This window comes from Chiloscyllium plagiosum, unplaced genomic scaffold, assembly GCF_037043375.1.
Source record: "Chiloscyllium plagiosum isolate Xiang-an unplaced genomic scaffold, Cpla_swu_hap1 HiC_scaffold_16, whole genome shotgun sequence".
Taxonomy (NCBI): Eukaryota; Metazoa; Chordata; class Chondrichthyes; order Orectolobiformes; family Hemiscylliidae; genus Chiloscyllium; species Chiloscyllium plagiosum.
This window is the reverse complement of record NW_028270154.1, coordinates 32443171-32470745: the sequence shown is the minus strand read 5'-3', so window position 1 is coordinate 32470745 and position 27575 is coordinate 32443171. Positions and strand designations below refer to the sequence as shown.

General features: G+C 38.1%; 1 protein-coding gene across 15 annotated transcripts in view; it reads right to left on the bottom strand.

The window, feature by feature from the left end:
* rapgef6 (Rap guanine nucleotide exchange factor (GEF) 6) overlaps positions 1-27575 on the bottom strand; it is a 378117-nt gene that overhangs the window by 77684 nt on the left and 272858 nt on the right. For all 15 annotated transcript variants that reach the window (XM_087995268.1, XM_043703415.2, XM_087995265.1 and 12 more), the window contains 8 exons: positions 25413-25571; positions 23720-23872; positions 20153-20317; positions 19761-19868; positions 18363-18566; positions 16796-16904; positions 13964-14210; positions 1293-1450 (listed from right to left, as the gene is read on the bottom strand). In XM_087995268.1, coding sequence (XP_087851394.1) covers positions 1293-1450; positions 13964-14210; positions 16796-16904; positions 18363-18566; positions 19761-19868; positions 20153-20317; positions 23720-23872; positions 25413-25571 — 1303 coding nt within the window. The remainder of the gene's footprint in view (positions 1-1292; positions 1451-13963; positions 14211-16795; positions 16905-18362; positions 18567-19760; positions 19869-20152; positions 20318-23719; positions 23873-25412; positions 25572-27575) is intronic.

Here is a 27575-nt window from a genome sequence, read left to right as displayed (position 1 = left end):
TAAAAAGTGATATAATCTTGACCTAGAAGCAACACAATAAGGAACACTAATACTTTCTTTAGCATGCCTGCAAAATTTCTAACTGTTTTTCAGAATGTTTGAGACGAATATTAAGGCTTTGCATGAGTTGTAAAAGTATGATAATTTTCTTGGTAATAAGTAGCACTGGTGTATGAAACCTAGCAACCTTGGCCTGGAAGCAGTACAAATAGGAAGGAGGCAGTGATAATGGTCATGTGATCAGACCCTTAAAAGTTGCAAGAAAGAACTGAAGATAGAATATGAATAGCATACAGATTTAGACACAAACAGAAAGGAGAGAGAGTCAGAAAGAGGATTACACAGGATTCTTGTGAGAAGTAATAGTAAATCTCCCTCAGGAAGAGGTCTTTTTTTTCTATTTGCATGAAAAGAAAAAGAGGATCTTTGAGGCAAGCTGGATTAAAAAAAAAACTCCAAATTCTTGAAAACTGTGTAAATATCTTGGAGTCATTAAACAGCTATGCATTTAACTGGAAGCTGTCAAACCAACTGGTGATTTGTTGAAAGGGAATTCTAGAAAACTACTCCATCAAGGCTACCATGTTGTGAGGAAGACAGGATTCATAGAAAAGTGCCTTGTTGATAGGAACTGTATAGTACTCCGGAGGATAAAAAGTATTGTCATACAGGACTCCTGAACAACCATTGAGAATAAGAACAGCATAATATGGAACTATGGAGCTATGAAGTTGTACAAGTTGTGGATGTGAGTGATGTTTCTGGCTATGCAAGATAATTCTTTGTTGCATCCTATATTTAAAGTGAAATTTAACATTTTATTCCAAGTATCATCTGCCTGTCAATTCATGTTTGATTTGTGTTGACTTTAATTTGGGTTGAAATAAAAGTTACAAAAATTTTAATTTTTCTCAGAAAATCCTACTTTGGGATCATTCAGTAAGGTTTACATTTTTGTTTAAAGAAAGGTTTCTCCATTGGAATTCTAAAAAGTATTCTATAAATATAGTACATTATCACATGCAGAGTTAGCCCTACAAAAACCCTTGGATGTTTAATACTTTGTTTTCCATGACCACATAGCAATAGCACATGCACTTAATTTTTACTGAAGTGCTGTGGTCTGTTCTGACCTTTTATTTTCCTTCTTTCCATATGAAAATTGTTGAAGGAAGTCTCAAGGTCAATTACTATTTTCATTATATTGAGCTCTGAAGGACATGCAAATCTAAAAAATTATTATTTTGAATTTCATCTGTAGCTAAAGAAATATTTCCAGGCTTTGTTTTTACCTGTAGGATTCGTGAAATCAAGCAAACTAGTAGCAGGTTGCAACAGGTCAGGACTACTCGAGGAAAGCGTTCCAGTGAAAGGCATTACAGCAACACTGTGCCTAAACTGCCTTGTTCCAACGATGCTGTCATCCTGCGACTGGCTCACACCAGCATCACTATGGACAATTAAAGTAAAAAATAAAGCAATTCAGCAATTAAGGTAAATAACTTGAAGTTGTACTCAAGCAATAACAATGTTAGCATACTCAATTGGGGTAAGGCACCAGGGTTCACTATCCTAATTTCAAACTATGAACAAATATCTATAAAATTTGTCTCAGGATTCAACAATTCATTATGTTTTGAATTTATAGTTTGCAATAAAGAATACTTGATAGCCACAGCCTCTGCTATACCCAAGACATTGGTAGAAAATAACCAAGTGAGTTACTTTGAACTGTTCTTGGGCAAATTCTAGTTACTGGTTACAGACTGACACTATCAGAGGCCCAGAGAACAGATAACCTGCCTGCCTCTCTTTTGCCTCCTGGAGAATGAAGAATGTTATCGGAAGTCTTGTTAAAGATGGTAAAATAAATCTCAAAAGGTTAAAGAATAAATGTAGAATGTTTTTTAAGCAGCATATAATATCAACAGTGTATTTAAAACTGTAACTAAGTTGTATAAGTCATTAGTTGAACATAGTGTTAAAGATGTATAAATTTGCATCATGTATGGCTAATGTAGAAGAACATCTCAAAGCAGGGTCCAAAATTATATGAAGTCAGTTGAATGGGGCTACTAAATTCTACACATCAAAATTGCATTTGGTTATCTATTTTCAACAGAGTTCCATATGATGAATGAATGCCAGATAGCAGTTATTAAATGAGTTCTAAATTATACCATGGCACGGGCTGCAAAAGCTCTGCTACTGGGATACTCAAAATAGAAAATCCAACCAAAACTTTAGAAAAAAAAAATTCTAACCCTGCATGAAAATGGGAAAAATGCAATTAGAAGCAATTAGTCCATTTAGTGATTTGTATGTAAAGCTTTAAATAAATTAAATATCTTACCAAAATAGTCCCCTGTATGGGTTATGCAATCACAGAAAGAAGACAACATTTAACATGAGATGGGTTATATTAGAATATACAACAGGCAAGGATAAACAGCTATTTGCACAATTGATTACATAAGCCAACAAACTTGACAGCACTGCAAAATTCTTGATATGATAGAATCAGTAACTGGAGGAGCAACATAAATGGGTTGAGATCAAAGGAATAGGGTTAAAAATTAAATATTCAGTTAGCAGTACAGAACTTAATTATGGCTGAAAAAGACAATTTGTCAAAGCTTTTTGTCTATCACTCAAAGGATAATTCATAAGAACACAAGTTTGAGGAGAAAACCAACATACATGCAAATGAGAGGAGAGTGCTGCTTAGTTGACAAGTGTATTCTGATTAGTAGAGGCATTACCATGAAGCATGTGCTAGTTAATGATGATTGACAGTTAATTTCCAGGTTTTGTTTAAGGCTGTTTGGTTAAGACAATATTCAGAGAAGTGAACTGGCTGTCGCCTTTTTTATTGAATTGAAAATAGGCATAATGCACTATGTATTCTTTCTGTCTGAAAGAACAAGCAAGGTACTGACTGTATTAAACCAGAACTATTTACAAATGTCACAACTATATCCAACATTAGATGAGATTCCACAACTGGATGACATTTAGTGAATATTTGAGTGTGAGAATTACACTGATAAATGATTTAAATGAGGTGGGCTTACAGTATCTGCCTGTACTGGAAGCTACATATATTAATACACAAAATCCTATCTTTGATTTTACTTGCTTGGAAAGGGATCTATAAAATGCTAATTGTGATAGGCTAAATGCTTAGGACATCAGACCCACCATGAAACATGTCAAAGTAATTTTAGTGTTTTAGGATAATAACTATGCAAACTGACAGTTACTAGATGAAAACACATTTGTGATGTTGGTAATACAGGATAATATAATTGAAGTACTCAGAGAAATTTATTAGGTAAGGTGATTGGCCACAGTCCACAAAACATGTCTCTCCATTACTAAATGATAATTGGCTTGATGGGAACCAATTCTCAAGCATGAGGCAAGGTGAAGAGGAAAACATCTATGATCTACCATAGCCAGTACATTAATTAAACCCATATCACTGGCATAATCATGCATCACATTCTAGCCCATTTAGCCAACTAAGCTAATCTCAAAGTTATTAAATAGCAAGTAATGAGTGGAAGAAATAATCACAATGAATAACTGGATTATAGGTTCAAGCTCTGAATATGGATGCTTGTAGTCTCCCTTATATTGAATTGGTCGGAGAAAGAAGTCATCCCAGGTCCATTCTGATAGATAGCAGCATCAACTGCAGGTCACTCATTCACCTGCCTTCTAAAGAACAGGTGGCCTGGGAAGTTTAAGAACAAAATACGTAGCAGGACTTAACACAAAAAAACAGCAGCTTTTTTCTGCCATGATGGAGTGGTAACAGAAGTTAAACTACAGGATTAACTGAACTGACGCAGGGAAAATTAAGAGAAATCCCAGAGAATCCTTATGCAAAATGATACAAATGAAACAAACAGTTTAGTGGCTTATATAAATGAGCACCTGTGCAAGTCTTCTACTCCCAGGTTTGTAGATTTAAAGTATTTTAATATTGTTTTTGCCATCTCATACACTTGAATGATGTGCCTTGCATTCATATAATGTGCTCATTCTAAGTACTTGAAGTACATTGGTAACATTTCAAGAACTTATCTTTGCTACATCAGCAACACTATAATTGAAACAGCATAGCCATTTTGCTTCCTGAGAATTTAAAATATTTTCTAATGAAGTTAATTTCCATAAAGTTATTAGTTTTCCTCAAAATCAACAATTCTAACATGAAGGTTGACATATGCCAGAACTTGAAGAGAACCCAGTACATCTAAATGAACCCACTACCCATTTTAACTTTGTCAGATGTTTGAACTAGGATTATAAATTTATGATGCAAGGACATCTCATTTACTGAGACGGCACAGAAGTACAGTATGATATGTTAGTGCACCAATATGTTGTTTCATAAGACGACATTTGTTTATTTAGAAAGCAAAGTGACAATGACACAATGATTAGCTAATTTTAAGGTTTTTTTTTTATTAGTTCATGGGATATAGGCCTTGCTGGTGAGGATTGCATTCGCTGCGTATTCTTAATTCCTCAAGGAGATGATAATGAGCTGCCCTCCTGAACTGAAGTCCTTGGAGTTTGGGTACACCCACAGTGCTGTTAGCAAGGGAGATTTATGATTTTGACCAGTGCAGAAACAGCAATATAGTTGCGGGTGGTGATATTTCTATGCATCTGATGTCCTTATCCTTCTGAATGACAGATGTTGCAAGTATGGAAGGAGCTATTGAAGGAGCCTTGTTGATGCAGTACATCTTGTAGATGGTACATACTGCTACCACCATTTGTTTATTGATCAAATATCTCTTCAAGCAAACAAACCTAAAAGTACCACGGACTTCTCTGACTAAAGAACAGGCCAAATACCAAAATAAGCACAACCAACAAAGCAAGAAAAATGTTATTCCTACCAACAAAACGAAACAAATCTAACTCATCCTATTAGTTAAGATTGTTAAAACTCCCTGAAGCAACACTCCCTTCCTGGAGCTATAATATTTTGCACACTGAAAAGTTGACCTGTGAATCATGCAGGCATAATAATGAAGGGAGCAAACTTGGCAAGGATGGGGCATCCATTAGGAAATGGTTCAATTTTGGCAATGAATATGGAGGAAAACAGAGACCTTAGTAGATCCAAAAGTATGTTTGAGTGCAGTCTCCTACCGGGAGAAAGTGAGGACTACAGATGCTGGAGATCAGAACTGAAAAAGGTGTTGCTGGAAAAGCACAGCAGGTCAGGCAGCATCCAAGGAGCAGGAGAATTGATGTTTCGGGCATAAGCCCTTCTTCAGGAATGAGGAGGGTGTGCCAAGCAGGCTAAGATAAAAGGTAGGGAGGAGGGACTTGGGGGAGCGGCTTTGGGAATGCGATAGGTGGAAGGAGGTTAAAGAGAGGGTAATAGGCCGGAGAGGGGGTGGGGGCGGAGAGGTCGGGAAGATGATTAGATTAGATTAGATTACATTACAGCGTGGAAACAGGCCCTTCGGCCCAACAAGTCCACACCGACCCGCCGAAGCGCAACCCACCCATACCCCTACATTTACCCCTTACTACAGGCAATTTAGCATGGCCAATTCACCTGACCTGCACATCTTTGGACTGTGGGAGGAAACCGGAGGAAACCCACGCAGACATGGGGAGAACGTGCAAACTCCACACAGTCAGTCGCCTGAGGCGGGAATTGAACCCGGGTCTCTGGCGCTGTGAGGCAGCAGTGCTCACCACTGTGCCACCGTGCCGCCCAGGTCAAGAAGGCGGGGCTGAGTCCGAGGGTCGGGACTGAGATAAGGTGGGGGTAGGGGAAATAAGGAAGCTGGAGAAATCTGCATTCATCCATTGTGGTTGGAGGGTTCCTAGGCGGAAGATGAGGCGCTCTTCCTCCAGGCGTCGTGTTGCCATGGTCTGGCGATGGCGATGCATGTCTTTGGCAGAGTGGAAGGGGGAGTTAAAGTGTTCAGCCACGGGGCGGTTGGATTGGTTGGTGCCGGCGTACCAGAGGTGTTCTCTGAAACGTTCCGCAAGTAGGTGGCCTGTTTCCCCAGTGTAGAGAAGGCCACATCGGGTGCAGCGAATGCAGTAAATGATGTGTGTGGAGGTGCAAATGAATTTGTGACGGATATGGAAGGATTCCTTGGGGCCTTGGAGGGAAGTGAGGCGGGAGGTGGGGGCGCAAGTTTTGCATTTGCAAATGGTATCCTACCATTTGGTAACCTGCAGTGCACGTAGGTACAGGATAGTCCAAATAATTTTTCAACTGTGTATCTCGTCTCCAAGACACAAAAAGACCTTTCTGACAGGCATTATTTCAATGGTAGCCATTCTTGCACTGAACAAATCTCTTCTTGCCTTGACTGTTTTCCCCTTTCATTCATCAGACAAATAACATTTTAAGATGACACATTTGAGATTTCAGATTCTTTGCTCTCAAATATTTTCTTTTTTGGTGGTGCAAGTCTGAACTCGCTACCCGAGTCAGAAATTCTTGAAACATTTCTTTGCATTGCCATTGCCTCTGGGCTGTGGGCCAAGAGCTGGAAAATTAGATTAGTGCAGTCAGATCTTTGTTGACTGGCATTGACACAATGGGATGAATGGTCTGTTTACATAAAGTTCTTTTCATATAATAGTAAAGTCAAATTGGTGAAACTGCCGTAAAACCTTTAAAGGAGATGTTGAACAAATTATCTGCAATTTAACATCTCAAAAGACAACACATTAAGTGCGATACAAATTGCAATATTTAAATCATGAATTGTGGAGTTCCAATGAAAAATGCAGCTTCTTCATGCTGCATTCAGAAAAAAAAGCTAAACATGCAATATTATCAGTGATCATGCCATTTTGAAGCTGTTCCACAGCTCCCCCACCAACAATACCATTCACAACCATTCTTTCAGTTTTCCTTTTCTGTATATATTTGGTAAAACATTTTCTCACTTTAGACGGAAATCCATCAGGAAGTTATTAAACGCTCGTATATCAAGAAACTAGAAGACTGGGCTGTGCTCAAAAATTTCCACTATGATTAATACAATGTTAAAATTATGTGAACATAAAAATACATTCATTGGAATGAGCAGGGGTTTATTTTTATCACAGTGGAACCAGGGTTTATTTGGCAAAATGGTTGGTACCACTCAAGATGCAAAAGGTTAAGAACTGCTAATCTTTTGAACACTGGTTATTCATTCCATGTAAATGGGCATAAAGCAAAGTCAAAAACTTAATCACTGTCTGTTTCCTATAATTGGTCATGTTTTGCCAGCCATTTTGCACATGATGCTTTATACTGTATCATACAGAAACTTGTATCTATTTCGAGAGAGATAATGGGGACAGGTTTTGCCTAAAACCAGTTTCTACAATATCATCATTAGATATAAAGGTTTCCATCAATTCCCAAAGGGTTGTTTCTCTAAAATTTGAGAACAGCTGAGTTTGTTTCTTGAAAACCATCCAACATGTTTTCCTACCTTTTGGCCACCGGTAACATTAAGAGAACTAGGCTGTAAATTTTATACCCAAATAAAAAGCAGTAGGCCAGACAGCATCTCCAGCTTGCTTTAAAATTTAGCTGATCTGCTTGCTCTATATTCATGCCTGCTGCTGACAACCTTTAATTTTCTTACTTATCAAGAATTTAACTCTGCATTGAAAATATTCAAGGGAACGGGTTGGACCGAAGGGTCTGTTTCCATGCTGTACATCTCTATGACTCTCATTCCTCCACCTTTTCAGAAAGCAAGTTCCAAAACTCATGACCCTCAAAGAAGATATTCTCTTCACCTGTGTCTTAAATGGGTGACCCCATATTTTGAAACAGTGGTGCCTAGTTTTACAGTCTCCCACAACCCAAAACATCCTTCGCATTTCTAGCCTGTCAAGACCATCTGGATCTTGCATACTTCACTCAAGTCGCCTCTTGCTTTTCTAAACATTAGCCTATCCTGTCCAACCTTTCCTCATCAGTAATCCACCAATTCCAGCCAATAGTTGAGAAAATCTTCTCTGAATTACTTCCAATACATTAATGCTCTTCCTTTAAGGCCACCAATAATGTACACAGTAGTCCTAATGTCAATTCATCAATACCCTGTATAACTGAAGCTAACTGACCTATTTTTCTAATCAATTCCCCTTGCAATTAATATTAACATTCAATTAGCTTTTCTAATTATTTGCTGTACCTATATATTGAATTTTTGCAGTTTAAACATTAGAACGCCCTTGTATCTCTGCACCTCAGAACTCAGTAATTTCGCATCATTTAAATATGACTCTTTTTATTCTTCCTGTGCAAAATGGACAATTTCATGTTTGCCCATAAAATACACAATTTTTCAGATCTTTGCCCACTCCTTTAACCAATTTATATCCCTTTGTTCTCTCCTTATGTTCTCTTCACAACTTACATTCTTACCTATTGCAAATTTAGCATCAATACATGTAGTATTTTCATCCAAGTAATTTATATAAAAAGGTGAGGTCAGAGCACAGATCGATGATGGTACACCATTGTTACATGTTGCCAAACAGAAAAAGGCTCATTTTTTGGCAACTTTATGTCTCCTGGTAGCTGACCAACCTTCTATTCATACCAACAGGTTATCCTCTACATAATAGGTTTTGATTTTCTGTAATAACATTTTATGTGACACTTTATCAAATGCTGACTGAATATCTAAGTACAGTATATCCAACAGTTCTCCTTTAAATAAGTTGGTTAAAAATAATTGCCCTTTCACAAAACTACTTTGACTTTGCTCAATTACCTTGAACATTAAGTGTCCTGCTTGAATGTCATTCATAATATTTTCTTACAAGTTCTTATGACATATATTCAACTAATTAGCCAGTAGTTTCCTGTTTTTTGTATCTCTCTCTTGTTGAGAAATGTAGCTACAATTGCTATTTTGCAATCTAATAGGATCGACTCTGAAACTGGGGAGTTTTAGAAAATTAAAACTAATGCATAAACTGTCTCACTAGCCATTTCTTTTAAGATCATAATATGAAGTCGATCAGGACCCAAGGACATGCTGGCTTACAGTGTCAACAGTACCTTACCTCTTTCCCACTGATTTACTTTGTTAAGTTAATGCATTCATGGGATGTGGGTGTCAGTGGTTGGTCAGCATTTATGGCGTATCCCTAGTTGCCCTTCAGAAGGTGATGGTGAGCTGCCTTCTTGAACAGCTGCAGTCCATTTATCGTAGGTTGATTCACAATGCCATTAGGGAGGTAGTTATAGGATTTTGACCAGTGACACAGAAGGAACAGCAACATATTTCAAAGTCAGCATGGTGAGTGGCTCGAAGTAGAACTTGCAGTTGGTGGTATTCCCATGTAACTGCTGCCCTTGTCCTTCTAGATGGAAGTGTAATGGGCTTGGAAAGCTGTCTAAGGAGCCTTGATGAATTTCTGCAGTGTATCTTGTAGATTGAGTGAATGGCAGTGGTGGAGGAAGTGAATGTTTGTCAAAGGGGAGCGAATGGAGAGAATTCCATCACATCCTCGACTTGTGATTGTAGATGATAGATAGACTTTGAAGAGGCAGGTGTGAGTTACTCACTAACCTAGCCTTGGGCCTGCCTTTGTAGCCATGTTACTTATATGGCTAACTCAGTTCAGTTTCTGGTCAATGATAAAATTAAACTTCTAGATGTGAAAAAAATATATATTTTGAACTTAATGTCTCAAGTAATAACATGTACAAAAAAATCTCCTGGAAGCAAAGTTTAAACTTAACAAAAATCTTAAATGGCTGCTTGGGTAATGCTCTGGCACATTTGTTTAAATGTGACATTTGCTGAATAATATATTAATGATAAATTGTTTCATGCAATCGCCTCACAGGTACCCCAAATATCAAGCAACGAAGACATCAGCTCCAAGTTATACCCTTCAACTTTAAACACTGGGATAAGCCGTGTGTGTGTGTGTGTGTGTGTGTGTGTGTGTGTGTGTGTGTGTGTGTGTGTGTGTGTGTGTGTGTGTGTGTGAGACGTTGTCCTATATTTCAATGGAAACAGAAATGAAAAATAAGATTCAGTTATACAGGGTCCTGGTGGGACCATATCTTGAATACTGTGTCCAGCTTTGGTCTCATTATTTAAGTAACAATGTAAATACATCAGAGGCAGTTCATAGAACATAGAACAGTACAGCACAGCACAGAGCAGGCCCTTCAGCTCACAATGCTGTGCCGGCCACTGATCCTCATGTGAGGTAAACCTAATGTACGAACTCTCAAATTTCTGTGACCATATGCATGTCCAGCAGTCTCTTAAATATCCCCAATGACCTCGCTTCCACAACTGCTGCTGGCAAAGCATTCCATGCTCTCACAACTCTCTCCGTAAAGAACCCGCCTCTGACATCCCCTCTATACTTTCTGCCAAACAGCTTAAAACTATGACTTCTCGTGTTAACAATTTCTGCCCTGGGAAAAAGTTTCTGGCTATCAACTCTATCTATGCCTCTCATTATCCTGTATACCTCAATTAGGTCCCCTCTCTTCCTTTTTCCAATGAAAAAAGTCCGAGCTCAGTCAACCTCTCTTCGTAAGATAAGCCCTCCATTGCAGGCAGCATCCTGGTAAACCTCCTCTGAACCATCTCCAAAGCATCCACATCTTTCCTATAATAGGGCGATCAGAACTGGACAGAGCATTCCAAGTGCGGTCTAACCAAAGTTTTATAGAGCTGCAACAAGATCTCATGGCTCTTAAACTCAATCCCCCTGTTAATGAAAGCCAAAACGCCATATGCTTTCTTAACCACCTTGTCCACCTGGGTGGCAATTTTAAGAGATCTATGTACCTGCGCACCAAGATCCTGCTGTTCCTCCACAATGCCAAGAATCCTGTCTTTAATCCTGTACTCAACTTTCAAGTTCGACCTTCCAAAATGCATCACCCTGCATTTATCCAGGTTGAACTCCATCTGCCACCTCTGCATCCTGTCAATGTCACGCTGCAGCCTACAACAGTCCTCTATACTATCAATAACACCTCCAACCTTTTTGTGTCATCTGCAAACTTGCTAATCCATCTTTCAATCTCCTCATCCAAGTCATTAATAAAAATTACAAAGAATAGAGGCCCAAGAACACCACTCTGTGGAACACCACTCACCACTGACTTCCAGGCAGAATATTTTCCTTCTACTACCATTCGCTGTCTTCTTTCGACCAGCCAATTCTGTATCCAGACAACTAAATTTCCCTGTATCCCATTCCTCCTGACCTTCTGAATGAGCCAACCATGAGGAACCTTTTCAAATGCCTTACTGAAGTCCATATACACAACCACCACTCGACCCTCATCAACTTGTCGAGTAACATCCTCAAAGAACTCAATAAGAATTGTGAGGCATGACCTGCCCCTCATAAAGCCGTGCTGACTGCATTTAATCAAGCCATGCTCTTCCAGATGGTCATAAATCCTATCCCTCAGAATCCTTTCTAACACCGTGCAGATGACAGACATGAGACTGACTGCTCTAAAATTGCCGGGGATTTCCCTATTTCCTTTCTTGAAGAGAGGAATTACATTTGCCTCCCTCCAACACTCAGGTATGACTCCAGTGGAGAGCGAGGATGCAAAGATCTTCGCAAGCGGCAAAGCAATCACATTTCTCGCTTCCCAAAGCAGCAGAGGACAAATCTGGTCTGGCCCTGGTGACTTGTCAATCTTAATGTTTGTCAAAATTTTCAACATATCAGCTTCATCAATCTCTATCTGTTCCAGCATGCTTACCTGCTCTTCAATGGTTTCATTCACTACAAGGTCCTTTTCTTTAGTAAAGACAGAAGCAAAAAACCCATTTAGGGCTTCCCCTACCTCCTCAGACTCTATACACAAGTTCTCTATGTTATCCCTGATCGGCCCTATTCTTTTTTTGATCATTCTCTTATTCCTCACATACGTGTAAAATGCCTTTGGATTCTCCCTATTCCTTCCTGCCAACATTTTTTCGTGTCCCCTCCTGACTCTCCTCAGACCATTCCTCGCCAGCCTGTAATCCTCTAGAGCTGAGCAAGACCCTTGTTCCCTCCACCTTACGTAAGCTGCCTTCTTTCTTTTGACGAGAAGCTCCTCCGCTCTCATCATCCAAGGTTCCTTTATCTTACCCCTTCTTGCCAGTCTCAGAGGAAAACATTTGTGCATCACTCGCAACAACTGTTCCTTAAACAGTCTCCATATAGTGCCCTTTCTATGGAACAATTGCTCCCAGCCCATGCTTCCCAACGCACTTCTGATACTATCATAGTTTCCTTTTCCCCAATTAAATATCCTCCCATTGTGCCTGCTTCTCTCCTTTTCCATAGCTATGTAGAATGTGATACAGTTGTGGTCACTATCACCAAAATGCTCTCCCACCGCAAGATCTGACACCTGCCCCGGCTCATTGCCGAGCACCAAATCCAAAATGGCCTCTCCCCTTGTTGGCCTGTCAACGTACTGAGTTAGGAAACCCTCCTGAACACACCTTACAAAAACAGCTCCTTCCAAACCATCTGCTCGAAGGAGGTTCCAATCAATATTGGGAAAGTTAAAGTCACCCATTACAACTACTCTACTACATTCACACTTTTCCAAAATCTGCCGACCTATGCTTTCTTCAATCTCCCTGCTGCTATTGGGGGGCCTATAGTAAACCCCTAATGAGGTGACTGCTCCCTTACTGTTCCTAATTTCCACTCATACTGACTCAATAGGCAGACCCTCCTCGACAATGGGTAACTTCTGTAGCTGTGATACCCTCTCTGATTAGCAGTGGTACACCCTCTCCTTTTTTCCCCCCTCCCTATTCTTTTTAAATGTTCTAAACCCTGGAACATCCACCAACCATTCCTGCCTCTGAGAAACCCACGTCTGTTATGGCCACAACATCATAGCACCAGGTACTGATCCATGCTCTAAGCTCATCACTTTCATTCCTGATACTCCTTGCATTAAAGCAAACACAATTTAACTGATCCCTTGGTTCTTTCCCAGGAAGTTCCTTCCCACTGGCTGTGCTACCTCTTGCTATTGCCTCATTTCCATCAACTCTCACCTCCAGTATATAGCTCAAGTTCCCATCCCCCTGCCATACTAGTTTAAACCCTCTTGAACAACTCGTACAAACCTTCCACCCAGGACATTGCAATGATTTTCTAGATAGATACTGGAATGAATGGCTTGGCCAATAAGGAAAGATTATGCTTGCTTAGAAGCTTTAGAAAGACTAAGCTTATTGTCACAGGAGTTTAAAAGAGCAAGGGAGGATTTGACTGAATTGTAAAAAATCCTGATTGATCTTGATAAGGTAAATGTAAAAAAACATTTCCTCTTGTGGTTCAGTCCACAACCAGGTGCAACTGTTATCGAAATTAAGGGCTGCCTTTTTTGGACAGAGATGAAAGGAATTTTGTTTTTAATCTGGTGGGTAGTATGATTTTGGAATTACTGGCCTCAGAAGGTGGTGGAGGCATAGTCATTGAATATTTTTAAGAATGTAGGAAAAGAGATTCATGTTAGACAAGGAAATCAAAGGTTAACTGGGAATCGAGGTAGGTTGGAATATGGAATGTAACACACAAACACATCAGCCAGGATCTTATTGAATGATGAAGCAGATTTGAAGAGCTCAATGGTCATAATTCAGATCTTCATATATTTGTATGTTTAGCATTCAAAGTATTCAATAATCATCAAACACTTAATTTTTTTGGTTGGACAGTGTCTTTCAATGATTCTCATGCTGATACTTGCTCAGCATCAGCTTCATAATACAAGTACAATGAGATCAATTAGATAGTCTTGATTCCATTATTTGTCCTGTATGTATTTCAAATCATAGAGATTAACAATTAGAATTGGTTGTAACTGGGTATTTTCAGAAAGATAGTCAGCCATTAATGAAAAATTCATTATAAATTCATCTGACTCAAATATTCGACCTACCTGAATGGTTTTGGTGGCAAGATGCTGAAACGTGTCTTGTCAAGTATTTTCCGAATTTTGTTGCGACCACCTGATACTGTGTTGGCTTTCATCTTCTTGTTACTTTTCTCAGAAGGAAACATTTGCTCCACATCTCTGTGCAAATCTGGATGCGAGTAACGATTCCCCTTTTTTTCTGCAATTTTAGGAATGTGAGGAGCCCCGTTTTTTTTCTCCTGAATTAGTCTATTTAACAACTCCTTAAAAACTGCAGAGAGGAGAACAATCAATAATTGCTAACAGCAGAAATAAATTTCCACAGTCAAATAATTCGACTTGAAATTGCTCAGTTCAAAACCCTTCTTCCCAAATATCAATTTTTGGCAACTCCTGTCTTCAGTTACTACCTGTTTGTTGATCCTCACCCACCATACAGCCATTTTTAGCATAATATAACTCTAGTGTAGATGGAAGATTAAACAAGCTACAATATTCACTGTTCCTGATCAAGTCACAATTTTCTTTAAACTTTTGAGTCTATATGAAGTCATCCCTTTGTCAAGAGTTCAACTGCTTCTCCTCAGCGGATCAGAGATTAGGAAAAGAACACTGTGAACATGCACTCAATGCTCTGTGACAACCCACATTTGTACATAAAGTTGCTCCCTCATAAAATTAAGACGAATGTTTGAAATGCTATTGCTGAGTCCAAAAGCTTTTTGTTCAAACAAGTTTCTTAAAGAAGGAGGTAAAATCCCAAATTTCCATTGAATGTAATAATTTGGCAGTATTTCATTCTAACATAATCAATCCAGATTATGATACTTATGTCTGTTTGTAAAGGACCTCATTATTTTTTCCTTCTGGACTATAAATTGGAAAATGGTAGTTGGATAGTGCTATATAGCAAGTAGGAATGTTTTTCTATTTGGAGGTTAAGTGGGATTGGGTGGTGTATATTTAGCTGCACAAGGTTATGTTACTTTTCAAAGTAGTGGGTGGATACTTAAGGAAATAGAGTGGTACTAGGAGTCTTTGAGCTAAGTGAAAATTGCTTAATGACACCCCTAGGACTAGTTCAGTTTCAGTTTCTTACGGACCTGTCAGGGTATGACACTTTCAGAGGTCAGTCAATCTGTGGAATTCTTTACCACAGTGGCCTGTCGAGGCTGGGTCATTAAGTATATTCAGAGCTAAAATGGACAGATTTTTAATCAGTAAGTGATCCAAGAGTTATTGGGAAAGTGCAAAAACAGAAATTGAAGATTATCGGATCAGCTATAATCTCACTGAATGGCAGAGATGATTCAATTGGCAGAATAACTTCTGCTCTTAAATTTTATGACTTTATATAGCGCCTTAGAACTGTAAAGCTGACAAAGAACTCCCAGCAAGTGCTGATCCTGTCAATCAGCATCAACACACTAATACAGAACTTTAAGTGCTAGAAGTTGATGTTTTCTCCTGTGCACTTAATTTCTAGTAGATATTAGATGGCATGAATGAGTAGGATAGAGTGGGGGAAGAGGAGTGGAACTAAATTGGCATTGGGGTATGAAAGGATATGGGGATGGAAGGTGAGTATTTGATAGCCTGCATGAGACATGATGAGTTATGGGGTTTGGGGCTGGAAGCATTTAAAAAATTTTAATTGTTCAATAAGTCACTACCGTTCAAAGCAAGCTTTTCACTCAGCATGCCTCTGCTCTTCTTGAGTCGCCTGGCCCACCTTCCAATTCAGCTCCTCACCCCACTAACTCTGAAAATAGTGAGCGCGGGAGGACAACTTTAAAGTGAGGTTTGCAGAGCCATAGATTCTCCCACCTTTGCACATCTGACATGGGAACAAAGATCAACATTCAAACACTTTGTGAGTAGGTATCAAGGTCTTTGAAGTTACTAAGTAGAATGGCTTCTAACAAGTTACATAGGCTTTAGATCCATTCTTAATGCAGTTCAGGAGTGCAACATACGGGTGAGTGCTCAGCAGATGATTTTTCTCATCACAAATTTACTTGTAATTTGAAAACAAAGAAAGGGGACTAATAGGAATTAACGAATTGGAAACAGGAAAGATAGAGATCATTTGTTTGGTAGTAGTTTGAGCAGGTTCTGGTCGTTAATTTCCCCATATCCTTACTGAGGTAATGGTGATGAAAACTTTGCTTAAACTTCGGTCTTATTGTCACTACAAAATCTCTGAACATGACACAATTTTCTAGAATAAACGAAGAAGAAAAAACTTTGCTTCACCTTACATGTTTCAGATCCTTCAGTCATTCCAACAACCTTCACAACAAAAAGTACCTGTGAAGTGTTTTTTACTGTTGGGTCAGTAAATAGAATGCCCCATTAGCACAAAGTTCCTCAAAAAGAAATTAAATAAACAATTTGCATGTTTGTTGGAGAAAAGGAAAATATTGACCATAGCATCAAAGAAACTTTGAATAGTACCTACCTACCCATATTTTTTTTTCTATTCACCTTGATTGTGCAGACTGGGTCTCAGTTTATCATTCAAAAGACACTAACATTCACTCATTACGAAACTCAAGCACCTTTTGTGATTTCACACTCAAGTCTTTATCATGTAGCTTCAGAACACAACCTTCTGACTCTGAATTGAAAGTGTTAAGTGCTCAGAACAAAACCTTGCAAAGTGAACATACTGCCAAAGTAGTACATTTGAAATGTAACCCTTTGGGACATCCTCAGGATATAATAAGGTACCATATTCAATAAGATTTGTAGTCATATGCATGAAGAAAAACACTAACTCAATAACTCTCAAGTTACATATATCACTAATGGTATTAATTAATTTGATTATATTGAAAGTTCATATGCACTCACCAAAAATGTTGGTCTTCACAGTGATAGACAAATGTGTATTATTTCTCAAAATATCTTGAGCTTTTGTGAACTGGATATTCTCAAAGTTCTGTCCATTTACTTCCATAATCTGAAATAGATTTGTCACTTGTTTTAAAACTTTTATTGATATTAAGAAAGACAGAATCAACACACACTTCCCCCTTTGCTTGCATTTTGTTAGCTGCATCATCAATAGGCAATCATGCCAATGACCAATTACTTATCATAGAGTTAAATATTTCTTCTTTCGTGTATTAAGCAATCGGCTGAATATTACACATTGCCTTAATGTAGCAGAACTTCAATCTCTCACGACAGGCATCCCCTCATTATTCCCTCCTCCAAACTGTATTTTCAACAGAATTTTCCACATAGAAACCTGAAGAATGCTGCAGATTTTATGTCTCGCTAGACCTAGTTAATTGGGGTTAATTATAGAATTAATACAACCCATCTTGTCCAAGATCAGCTAGTTCTGCATGAGTAATTCATCTTTTGATCCTTGTGGTTTTCCAGTTCATATGACTCAGCTAAAATCTAGATAGATTTGCTCCAAGTAGAAGTGAAGTGTCTTATCTAAGGTAGGACTTAGGTACTGTCATAGCAATGTATAGTAAGGTGCCATGTCTAAACTGATTATTCAAACAGAATACAAAATGTTGTTAGGGTATAAATTCAAGGTTACAGTTAAAATTTCTGTATTACCTTCCCTTGTTTCATACTTATTGTCACATTGTTCATAGAAGTATTTGCAGTTAAATTTTAAGGGAATATGAAATACACATAATTCTCATTCTTGAAACTGAACAAAGGGAAGATTTAAACACAAGCGACCATGCCCAGTATAAATAAGGTTGCATATGTATGGTTAGATAGTCTAGTTAAAAAACAATTTATATTTACATAGTGTTTTCTGGATGTCTCCAAGTGCTTTGCGACTAAAGAACGTGTTAGAATTCAAAAAATACAGCATCTATTATGCACATAGCAAATTTCCACGACAGAAATGCTATAATGACCAGAAAATGTGCTTTTGATGTGATGTTGACTGAAGGACCAATGTCTAGATTAGAGTGGTGCTGAAAAAGCACAGCAGGTCAGGCAGCATCCGGGGAGCAGGAAAATCCAAAAGCCCTTGATCAGGAAGGAAGGATCCCTAGGACACCAGGGATAATCTCCTGGCTCTTCCTCCAAATGGTACCCTGAGACTTTTTACATCTACCCGAGAAGACAGATGGGACTCTACTTTGATGTCTCATTCAAAAGAGAACATCTCCTACAGATCTCACTGAATCTCATTTTAAGACTCGAGCGGGACTTGAATCCGGAACCTTGTTACTCAGAGGTGAGAGCAATGTCAACTTAGTAACTGCTTACACACTCAAAATTTCATACAATATCTGTTCATTCTTAATACAATTGACAAAAATACACATTTAATTTTAATGAATTTACAAAAATTAAAATAAATAAATTTTTAAAAGCCCAAGCTTCAAAGATTTCAATTGTTTCAAATGATTGTACTTTCAAATTCAGTAGTTTTTACCTGGTCGCCTCGCTTAATACCAGCCTCAGCAGCTTTACTGCCTGTCTCCACACTTTCCACAAAAATACCAAATCCTCTCTCACTGCCACCAAGCAAAGTGAAGTACAATGGGGACTCTCTTGAAGGCTTTAGCAAAGTTATCTGCCTCCATTTGGCTTTAGCAGCACATGCAATATTCAACAACCTGAGATGTCCTTTCATTTTCTGTAGATTAAAAAGAATATGTATTGAATAGTAACTTTACATACAGTTTACAGTAAAGGTAGAAAACAATGAGTAATTGACAGTTATTGTAGGTTGCTACTCTAATCGAAGTATTCAAATGGAATACTTATGACAGAACAAATGATTTATAATCCATCCAAAACTCAAAATTGAAGTATTTAAAAATCAACCAGCTATGTAACTAGCTTTAATTTATTTCATTATATTTCAGTTTTAACTGTTGTTAATCTTGTTAGCGACTATTACAAAGGCACTACTTGTTCAAAACTAGCTGCACAAGTCTATTAAAACAAGAATATTCTTTATTCAGGCAATAATGTATGATTAAGCAATATATGAGGCACTTGATGCATCAGTGTAGTATATGTTCTGGCATGAGGCAGAGATAGGCACAAAAGCATTGATTAATCTAACTTTGCAATCTATTGTTGCTATTAGATCTCATTAATTTAAACAAAAAAGTCAACAAGTGTACTTGATATTTAATGCTATTAACCAGACCAATAGAACAAAAGAATTGACTTTGGTGAAAATTAACAACGTAAATAGAATGGTGTTTGGAGAAACAGTTAGAGGGCAGGGATGGGATTGGTAATGAAGTCTTACATTATGTCATTGATCTGATCAGAACTATATTAACGGCATTCTATGACAAGTACTTAGAAAAAAACAATAGACATCTAAGAACAATTACTACTGAGGTTCAATGACATCATAAATTACAAGAGTGAAGCTTGAGCCATTTATTGCTCACTGATGCCACATGGAAAGCATAATTAAAGTACCAACAAAATAGGGAATGACGACAATAGGGAAAAAAAATCTTATTGTTTGTAGGCAATGAATGTGCTTGTTTGGAACTTTGAATCGGTTCTATAACCACAGGTTTTTCAAAATGATGCAAGTTTATATGTTTTATTATAAACTCTAGTATGTTACTATAATCCCTTCCCAATACTATATACAGGTGTGTTCATGTTCGACCAATGAATGCATTTTCTATTTTCCTCTTCCTCATACTAGTGATGCATTTAACTTGCTGTGCTTAACTTGATGTGATATTTGCTATTTTTAATCATCCTACAGCTTACTTCTGTACTTTGTTTTCATCATGCCAAAATGTTAACTGATGTGCCAGTAGTACTTTTGTGTTAGTTCAATTTACATACTTACTGCAGTTTCCAACTTATTTTCAAATTCCTCTAGAAAATTGGTCATGGCAGGATCTCCTTCAAAATCATTGAAGTGATTGTTCACCCACAAGAGCACAACTCGCGTGACCTGAAACATAATTATTTGGAATTCAGAAGATATATATATATATACATATTATATATATACACACACACACACTCACATAAAATAAACAAGTCATAAAACATGCTCAGGAGTTTGAAATAAACTTAATTACATACTTTCATTACTACAGATAGCTGCTGTATGTTATTGTCACGACATACAGTCACACAAAATGGCAGTTCATCCAAATACACAAAAAAGTCTTCAAAATCCATTTTTATACTTCCACTTTATTCACTAGAAACTAATTTAATCTTGACACTAACCTTGTCCCGAAGGCTATCAATCTTAAACCACTCCAGTAATTTCTCTCCAACCTCCATGGGGCTTGACAGAAATGTTCTACATGTTAATAAGAAATCTTCTATGTATGTGGGATCCACAATGGAATGTTCTTCAACTAGATGTCTAATGAGTCTGTCTGGTGTTCCCTGGAAAAGTAAAGGAATGTTATTGAAGTCAGTTCAGCTATCTTGCTTTTGGATTAGTGATGCTGGAAGAGCACTGCAGTTCAGGCAGCATCCGAGGAGCATCAAAGTTTTACCTGCACATCCACTAATATCATTTATTGCATCCGTTGCTCTTGATGAGGTCTCCTCTACATTGGGGAGACTGGACACCTCCTAGCAGAGCACTTTAGGGAACATCTCCAGGACACCTGCACCAATCAACCACACCGCCCTGTAGCCCAACATTTCAACTCCCTTTCCCACTCTGCCGAGGACGTGGAGGTCCTGGGCCTCCTTCACTGCCGCTCCCTCACCACCAGACGCCTGGCGGAAGAACGCCTCATCTTCCGCCTCGGAACACTTCAACCCCAGGGCATCAATGTGGACTTCAACAGTTTCCTCATTTCCCCTTCCCACATCTAACCTAGTTCCAAACTTCCAGCTCAGCACTGTCCCCATGACTTGTCCGACCTGCCTATCTTCTTTTCCACCTATCCACTCCACCCTCCTCCCTGACCTATCAACCTTCATCCCCTCCCCCACTCACCTATTGTACTCTATGCTACTTTCTCCCCACCCCTACCCTCTTCTAGCTTATCTCTCCACGCTTCAGGCTCTCTGCCTTTATTCCTGATGAAGGGCTTTTGCCCGAAACATCGATTTTGTTGCTCCTTGGATGCTGCCTGAACTGCTGTCCTCTTCCAGCACCACTAATCCAAAATCTGATTTCCAGCATCTGCAATCATTGTTTTTACCTCAGTTGTGTTGCTGACCTTTCTGATTTTCTCCTTCTCTGCAATTATCAGGGAAGTGGGGATGGCACTTCACTCAACAGAGAAAATAGATCAATCAATACATTCTACCTACAGACTGTTACAATTAAATATGTGGCCCAAAGTGTGGATGCATCACATCAAGTATGTAAGAAGATGTCATGTTTTAGGTTTACAAACGAACATGACTGTTACTTAATTTTTAAACTAATGAAGCACTGTACAAGCATCAGCAAATCAAACATGTTTTTATATAAATGCTGAAAACCAAATTTTTTCACAAAATTGTACATTCGTATGCATTTCAGTGTATGTTAAGAAGCTGCTAGGTTTCAGTATTATGAATTAGCAAGACTAAAGGTCAACTTCTAACTAATGGAGCACTGTATAGGTATCATGCAAATTAAATCTTTATTTTTTACATAAAACCAAGTCTACTAATGTTTTGTCTTTCTCTCAGTGAGAGCACTCTTATCAAAGGTGAAAGGTCAGATTCAAACCCAAGTCCAGATGTTTCAACAGACAATACAAGATGATACTTCAGTATAGTACAGAGGGACTGCTTTATTGTTACAGGTGTCATCTTTTAGCAGAGGCAATAAAGTAACTACTCAAGATGCATAGAAAAGATCCTTGGTACAATATGAATTTGTAGAGCTGACAAGTTCTCTTGGTGTCCTCAGCCATCTGTACTATTCACTGCAATTAGCTACATGCTTTACAATCACAATCTATTGATAGATCTGTTACATGATTCTCAAAAATAAATATGTTGTGAAATGAAAAGCAAGAAAGGAAGTGACAGAAGAAAACTATCTGAGGGAGTTTAAGTCATTCTTAGGCCAGTTTTAAGTTAATCCGCCTAACTTGTATGAAATTGTGTTAATTTCGGTAGAAACAACATTTTAGACCAGAGGACATCTTGGAATGAATCTTTGTATTTCTGTGGATCAGCATAATCTTCATATTTTAGCTAGTTCTAGAAACAATACAGAGATGTATGTGCCTGTAACCAGATAATGTACTGAAATAAAAGGTGGATAAAGTTGCCATACTCCTACCAGAAAGAGGGAGTGCTCTCTTATGAGAGAGAGATAGCTGGTGGTAACTTAAGCAGAGAGCTACCATACCTCAGGTGAGGTGAGAGACCGAGAAGGACAATCCTTCATGGTAACCATAGCCAGTGTGGGAATTGCATCACAAACAAGCCATCCAGCCAACTCAGCTAAACTGACCCTCGAGAGGGTATGCTGATGAAAACAGTTACATTGAAAGCAATATACCTATGTGGCAAGCTGAAGAATTAACACTACTGCTGACACTGAAACTTTAAGACTTCAGCGTTAAAGACAGCTCAATTAATACATTTTAAAAATAACAATTATTGCAGTGAAAGGCAAATAGCTTATTTGTGATACATGGCCATAGTAACAAGAGATAGGGACTACTGAGAGAGACTTGGATCCATCAGCTTATATAAACAATTGGATGTCCACCAGAATGTCTAACATATGTAAACATAATACAATATATATGAAGGATTAACAATAATAAGAACATAAGCAATAGAACAAGCAAATTTTTGCAGATGCTGGAATCTGTATTGAAAACATAAAATGCTGGAAATCACAGAGTCAGATAACATCCATGACGAAAGAGCAACTTAACATTTGCCTTTCAACGAGATCATGGCTGATCTGTCCCACTCCTCATGTCCTCTTTTGTGTTGGCTTGAGTCAGTCATATAGCACAGGAATAGACCCTTCAGTCCAACTAGTCCATGCCGACCATGTTCCCAAACTAAACTAGTCCCACTTACCTGGATTTGGCCCATATGCCTCCAAATTCTTCCTGTTCATGTACTAATCCAAATGTCTTCTAAATGTTTAATTATATCTGCATCCACCAGTACTTCATTCCACACATGGGCCACTGTCTGTGTGAAAAAGGTTGCTCCTCCCACCTTAAAAATATATCCAAACCTTTTGAATTGTCCCAACCAATGGAAAAGACTCTTGTTATTCACCTATGCCTCTCATGATTTTATAAACCTCTAAGATCACCCCTCACCTACTACGCTCCAGTGAAAAATGTCCCAGTCTGTTTCTATAACTCAAACCCTCTATTCCCAGCAACATCCTGATAAATCTTTTCTGAACCCTATTTTATCAACCTTCTCTTTAAATGTCTGGAGCAAACTATGCTCCACAACTCTCTGGGGACAGAGTTCCACACTGTTAACTGTGAAGTCTGTTATCCTGTGGAGACTGTTTTGTCAAAACATATATGCACATAGGTATTAGTCACATTATAACATTAATGAGGGTTACCTTAGTTCAGAGTACTAATTGCCGACGAGGCAATGTTTAATGGATATTGTTTTTAGTTTGCTTGTTGCAGTAAATGTGTCAAAACTTAAAGGAAAATGAGAAGATATCAAGTTGGTCACTGGGAATCAGTATCTACAGAAAGCGTAACAGTTTATTTTCATGGTATATCAAGATTGTAGCTCTAAGTAATTTACTTCACATCCGGGAGAGTCAATTATAGTAAAGTCACTGGGGAAAAAAAAACAAATAGTTCTATCTGGAAACATTTTACCCAAATTTACCTTTATTACAATGTGTCCTTTCCTTGTTCCACTACGGTCCAGCTCTCTGTGTTCTTTCACCATTACTATCTCCCCTTCCTCCTCAACTTTGTGAGTGTTCCTCTCTACTTGATTCAGAATGCGGCAGTAGTCCTGCTGAGCTATGCTTACGAACTATCGTAAGGTAGACAGAGAGAAAAAAAATGATCACGTTAAGCACCTTTTAGAAATAAAAGTCAGCTTTGCAAAACTTAGGGACACAGCATATCTAAGTTTTGCACAGATATAATGACTAATACTAATTAGTTTACAAGATAATCCTGCACCAGATAATCATATTTAACTAAATTTGCTACTTAAAGACTATAAAATAGTATGCATTTTCTTAATTGTTGGCACATTAAAGTATAAAGGAAAGCAACCATAACAAGACAAGCCATCCCTAAATTTAAATCTGATTATTGTCAGAGTATATAAAAGATAGCATAAATGGACAAGGTTACCAGTAGATAAATCAGTTTTCCTGCAACCTATTGTATGGTCATCACCACACAATAGCACCAGGAAATTCCACCAATCACTAGGCTATGATGATGATCAATAAACATGAAGATCTAAAAGTCACACTTCTATCATGCTTGGTGCGCGAAACTTAGCAGTATATTTACTGCTAAGCAAGGCTTACAGAACATAAAGTGAGTACAATAAACCTAACTGCATGAACAGAATTCTGCCCTGCAGATACTCATAATTGCTACTAGCTACAAAGCATTACATTGATCATATCTAAATAAAATGCCGTGTTAGTATACTGTTACTTCAGAGTTTAAGAACGACAGCATCTTGCAACTACAAAAATTAAATTAGGTACAAAATTTAAAAGACCTAATGCTGATCATTAAAGATAGTGATCTCAGTGTGCTCAATGACATAAATATACATAGAATGTAAAACTCTTCCCTGATCTGGTTAAAATGCATCTGAATCAAAACCTACCAAGAAACTGGCTTAACCTGCAATAAAGGAATTATGAGCTGTCATTCAGATCTTAGCTTATAGCACTGGAAAGTAGCAAGTTCAGATTTGTCATTACAGATTTACTACTTATTGAGAATAGTTACAGTAATAAACCTGCAAACAAATCTTAGAGACTGTAGGATGAGAAGGACTGTTTAGATTTATTTTCTGAATATCAATTATCCTAAAATTTTATGCAGTACACTGTGATTGTAACATTTGAATACACCTAAGCTGCCCCATTAAACAGCAACAGTTCGAGAAGGATCAGTGATAAATGTTGATCTTGCATGACATGCCCACATCCCTAAATCAAAAATGGATAAACAATTATTCTTCACTCTCAACAGGTTATTTTGTCTACCTCTCAGAAAACTCCATTCAAACTGCTGAAATTTTCTTACTTTGAGGGAGGGAGTTGGGGAAAGAAGGTATCAGACAGAAACACTAGTCTTGACTAGCATTCAAATTCTCAGCTGAGTCATGTACCTGGCACCAACTATAGCTATTCACTGCCAACATGCACACATTACCAGTGTCAAGAGCCCAGCTGCTTTCAAAGAGATGATCTAATTATTTCATTTTGTTTCACAGTTGCCCAGGAAATAGTCATCATTGCATACTCTCAATCTGGCCAAATTAGAAACTCTCTTGTTGAACTGAAATAACCAAAAGTGCTCTTGAAGCACATCCTTACCTGACAATCATCTGCTTTCGTCCTAACAGTTCCTTTCATATATTGTTTCTCCAAAGAGGGAGAGATACCGAAACTATTTCCCATACAAAGTATTTCACTTCTTCCATGAGAATCGGTGATTTCCACTGAGCCATTTAGAATAACATACCACGACTCTAGCTAGAAGTTAAACAAAATAAAATGGGGAAAAATTGATTGAAATTGTACAAATCACTTAAAATAGTCAGAATCAAATTGAAAAGTCTCAAATATTCCAGGGCTTATTTTTCTCAGCCACAATGTCATGACAAACAAGGGAGATTTCTGCTCTCTGCTATTAATAGCAATGCCGTAAACAAACATTTTAGTCTTCTGCATATCTATGAATCGGCTCGAGTTCCTTCCCAGAACAATTTGAGAAGAATGTGTGAAAAATAGTGTGTCATAAATTGGTGGCTTTTAACTGTATTAACTGCCCTACCAAATAAACAAAGTCAGAAGTCACATGAAATCAGGTTATAGTCCAACAAATTTATTTGAACTCACAAGCTTTCAGACTCCACCTGACGAAGGAACAGAGCTCCGAAAGCTTGTGATTTCAAATAAACCTGTTGGATTATAACTGGTGTTGTGTGACTTTTGACCTTGTCCACCCGAGTCCAAACCCAGCACCTCCACATCATGCCTACCAAATTAACATACAGCTTAAAACAATTACTCTTGCTAGACTAAAATATGGTCCAGTCAAGCATGGATAAAGCTTGACAATGAAAACATTATTCTCATTTGCCAAAAGAGGGAGTCTCAATATCAACATCTTTGTTAAAAATAACAGTCAAGAAATTTGTAATAGACAGTATTTATAAGGTATTTATGAATTGCTGCCATATGCTTCCCAGTGGTCAATTTAAAAATAATCCTGTTGCACTATCTGGAGTTGGCTGCATGCCTGGTACTCAGTGGGCTAAGAAAATTGATAAAGATAAATAAGAAGACTTTGCCTGTCGAGGTCAAAAGAACAATAGAAACATGAGAAAGGAGCTTTCAGTTGCATCATTGACTTATCTGTGACAAAGCTGAGTTAACATGCATTGAAATAAAATCTATGAAACATTATTGAATAGGAACCTCTTCAGCTGCCTCAGAATGTGATCTGTCATTACTCAGTAATTTTTCCTCAGGCAGTTCAATATCTGATTTATAAATAAAATTTTCATACAAAAAAAATTCAAGTGCAAATAAAACAATAAATAGCAGTTATGCTCAAGTTATTTAGATGGGGTTCTGAAAGAAAATCTGAAGTACCTACAACAGTGAAAACATAGGACAATTTTGCAATTTTTCGAATTAATTCACAAGATACGAGTGTCATAAGCTAGGTCAGAATTTATTGCTCATCCATAACTGCCCAGAGAACAGTTAAGAGTCAACCGCATTACTGAGAGTCTGGAGTCACATGTAACAGGAACAGCAGCTCCTTTCCATTTAGTGAACCAGATAGGTTTTTCTGACAATTGACATTAAATTCTTAATTCCAGATTTCTATTGAATTCAAATACCACTGTGGGATTCAAACCCAGGTCCCCAGAACATTACCTGGGTACCTGGATTAATAATCTAGGGATAATACAAATAGCTGAAAATGTGTTGCTGGAAAAGCACAGCAGGTTAGGCAGCATCCAAGGAGCAGGAGAATCGATGTTTCGGGCATGAGCCCTTCTTCAGGCTCATGCCCGAAACGTCGATTCTCTTGCTCCTTGGATGCTGCCTGCTCTGCTACGTTTTTCCAGCAACACATTTTCAGCTCTGATCTCCAGCATCTGCAGTCCTCACTTTCTCCCTGGATAATACAAACAGTCTATTACATCCCCCTAATAATTTAAGCGTCAGGTTTTGTCTGACACCAGGGTCAGCCTTTAATGGTCACTTGATTCAAGGTCTGAATTTATTCCACTGTCAACATGGCTAAAAATGTGAGACGGGGTTTCTAAAGGTCAGAGGATGAGCAGTAGAATTATACAGCATTATCCAGAGGGAGCCCCAGGTCTAACTCGAATGAAAGCATAAATCTGTCTAACTTATCATTGAACATATTCAATTATACAGCCTCCACTACCTACTGGAAAAAAGATTACCTAAGACTGGAGATGCTCAAAAAGAAATTTCTCTTCATCTTCATTTTAA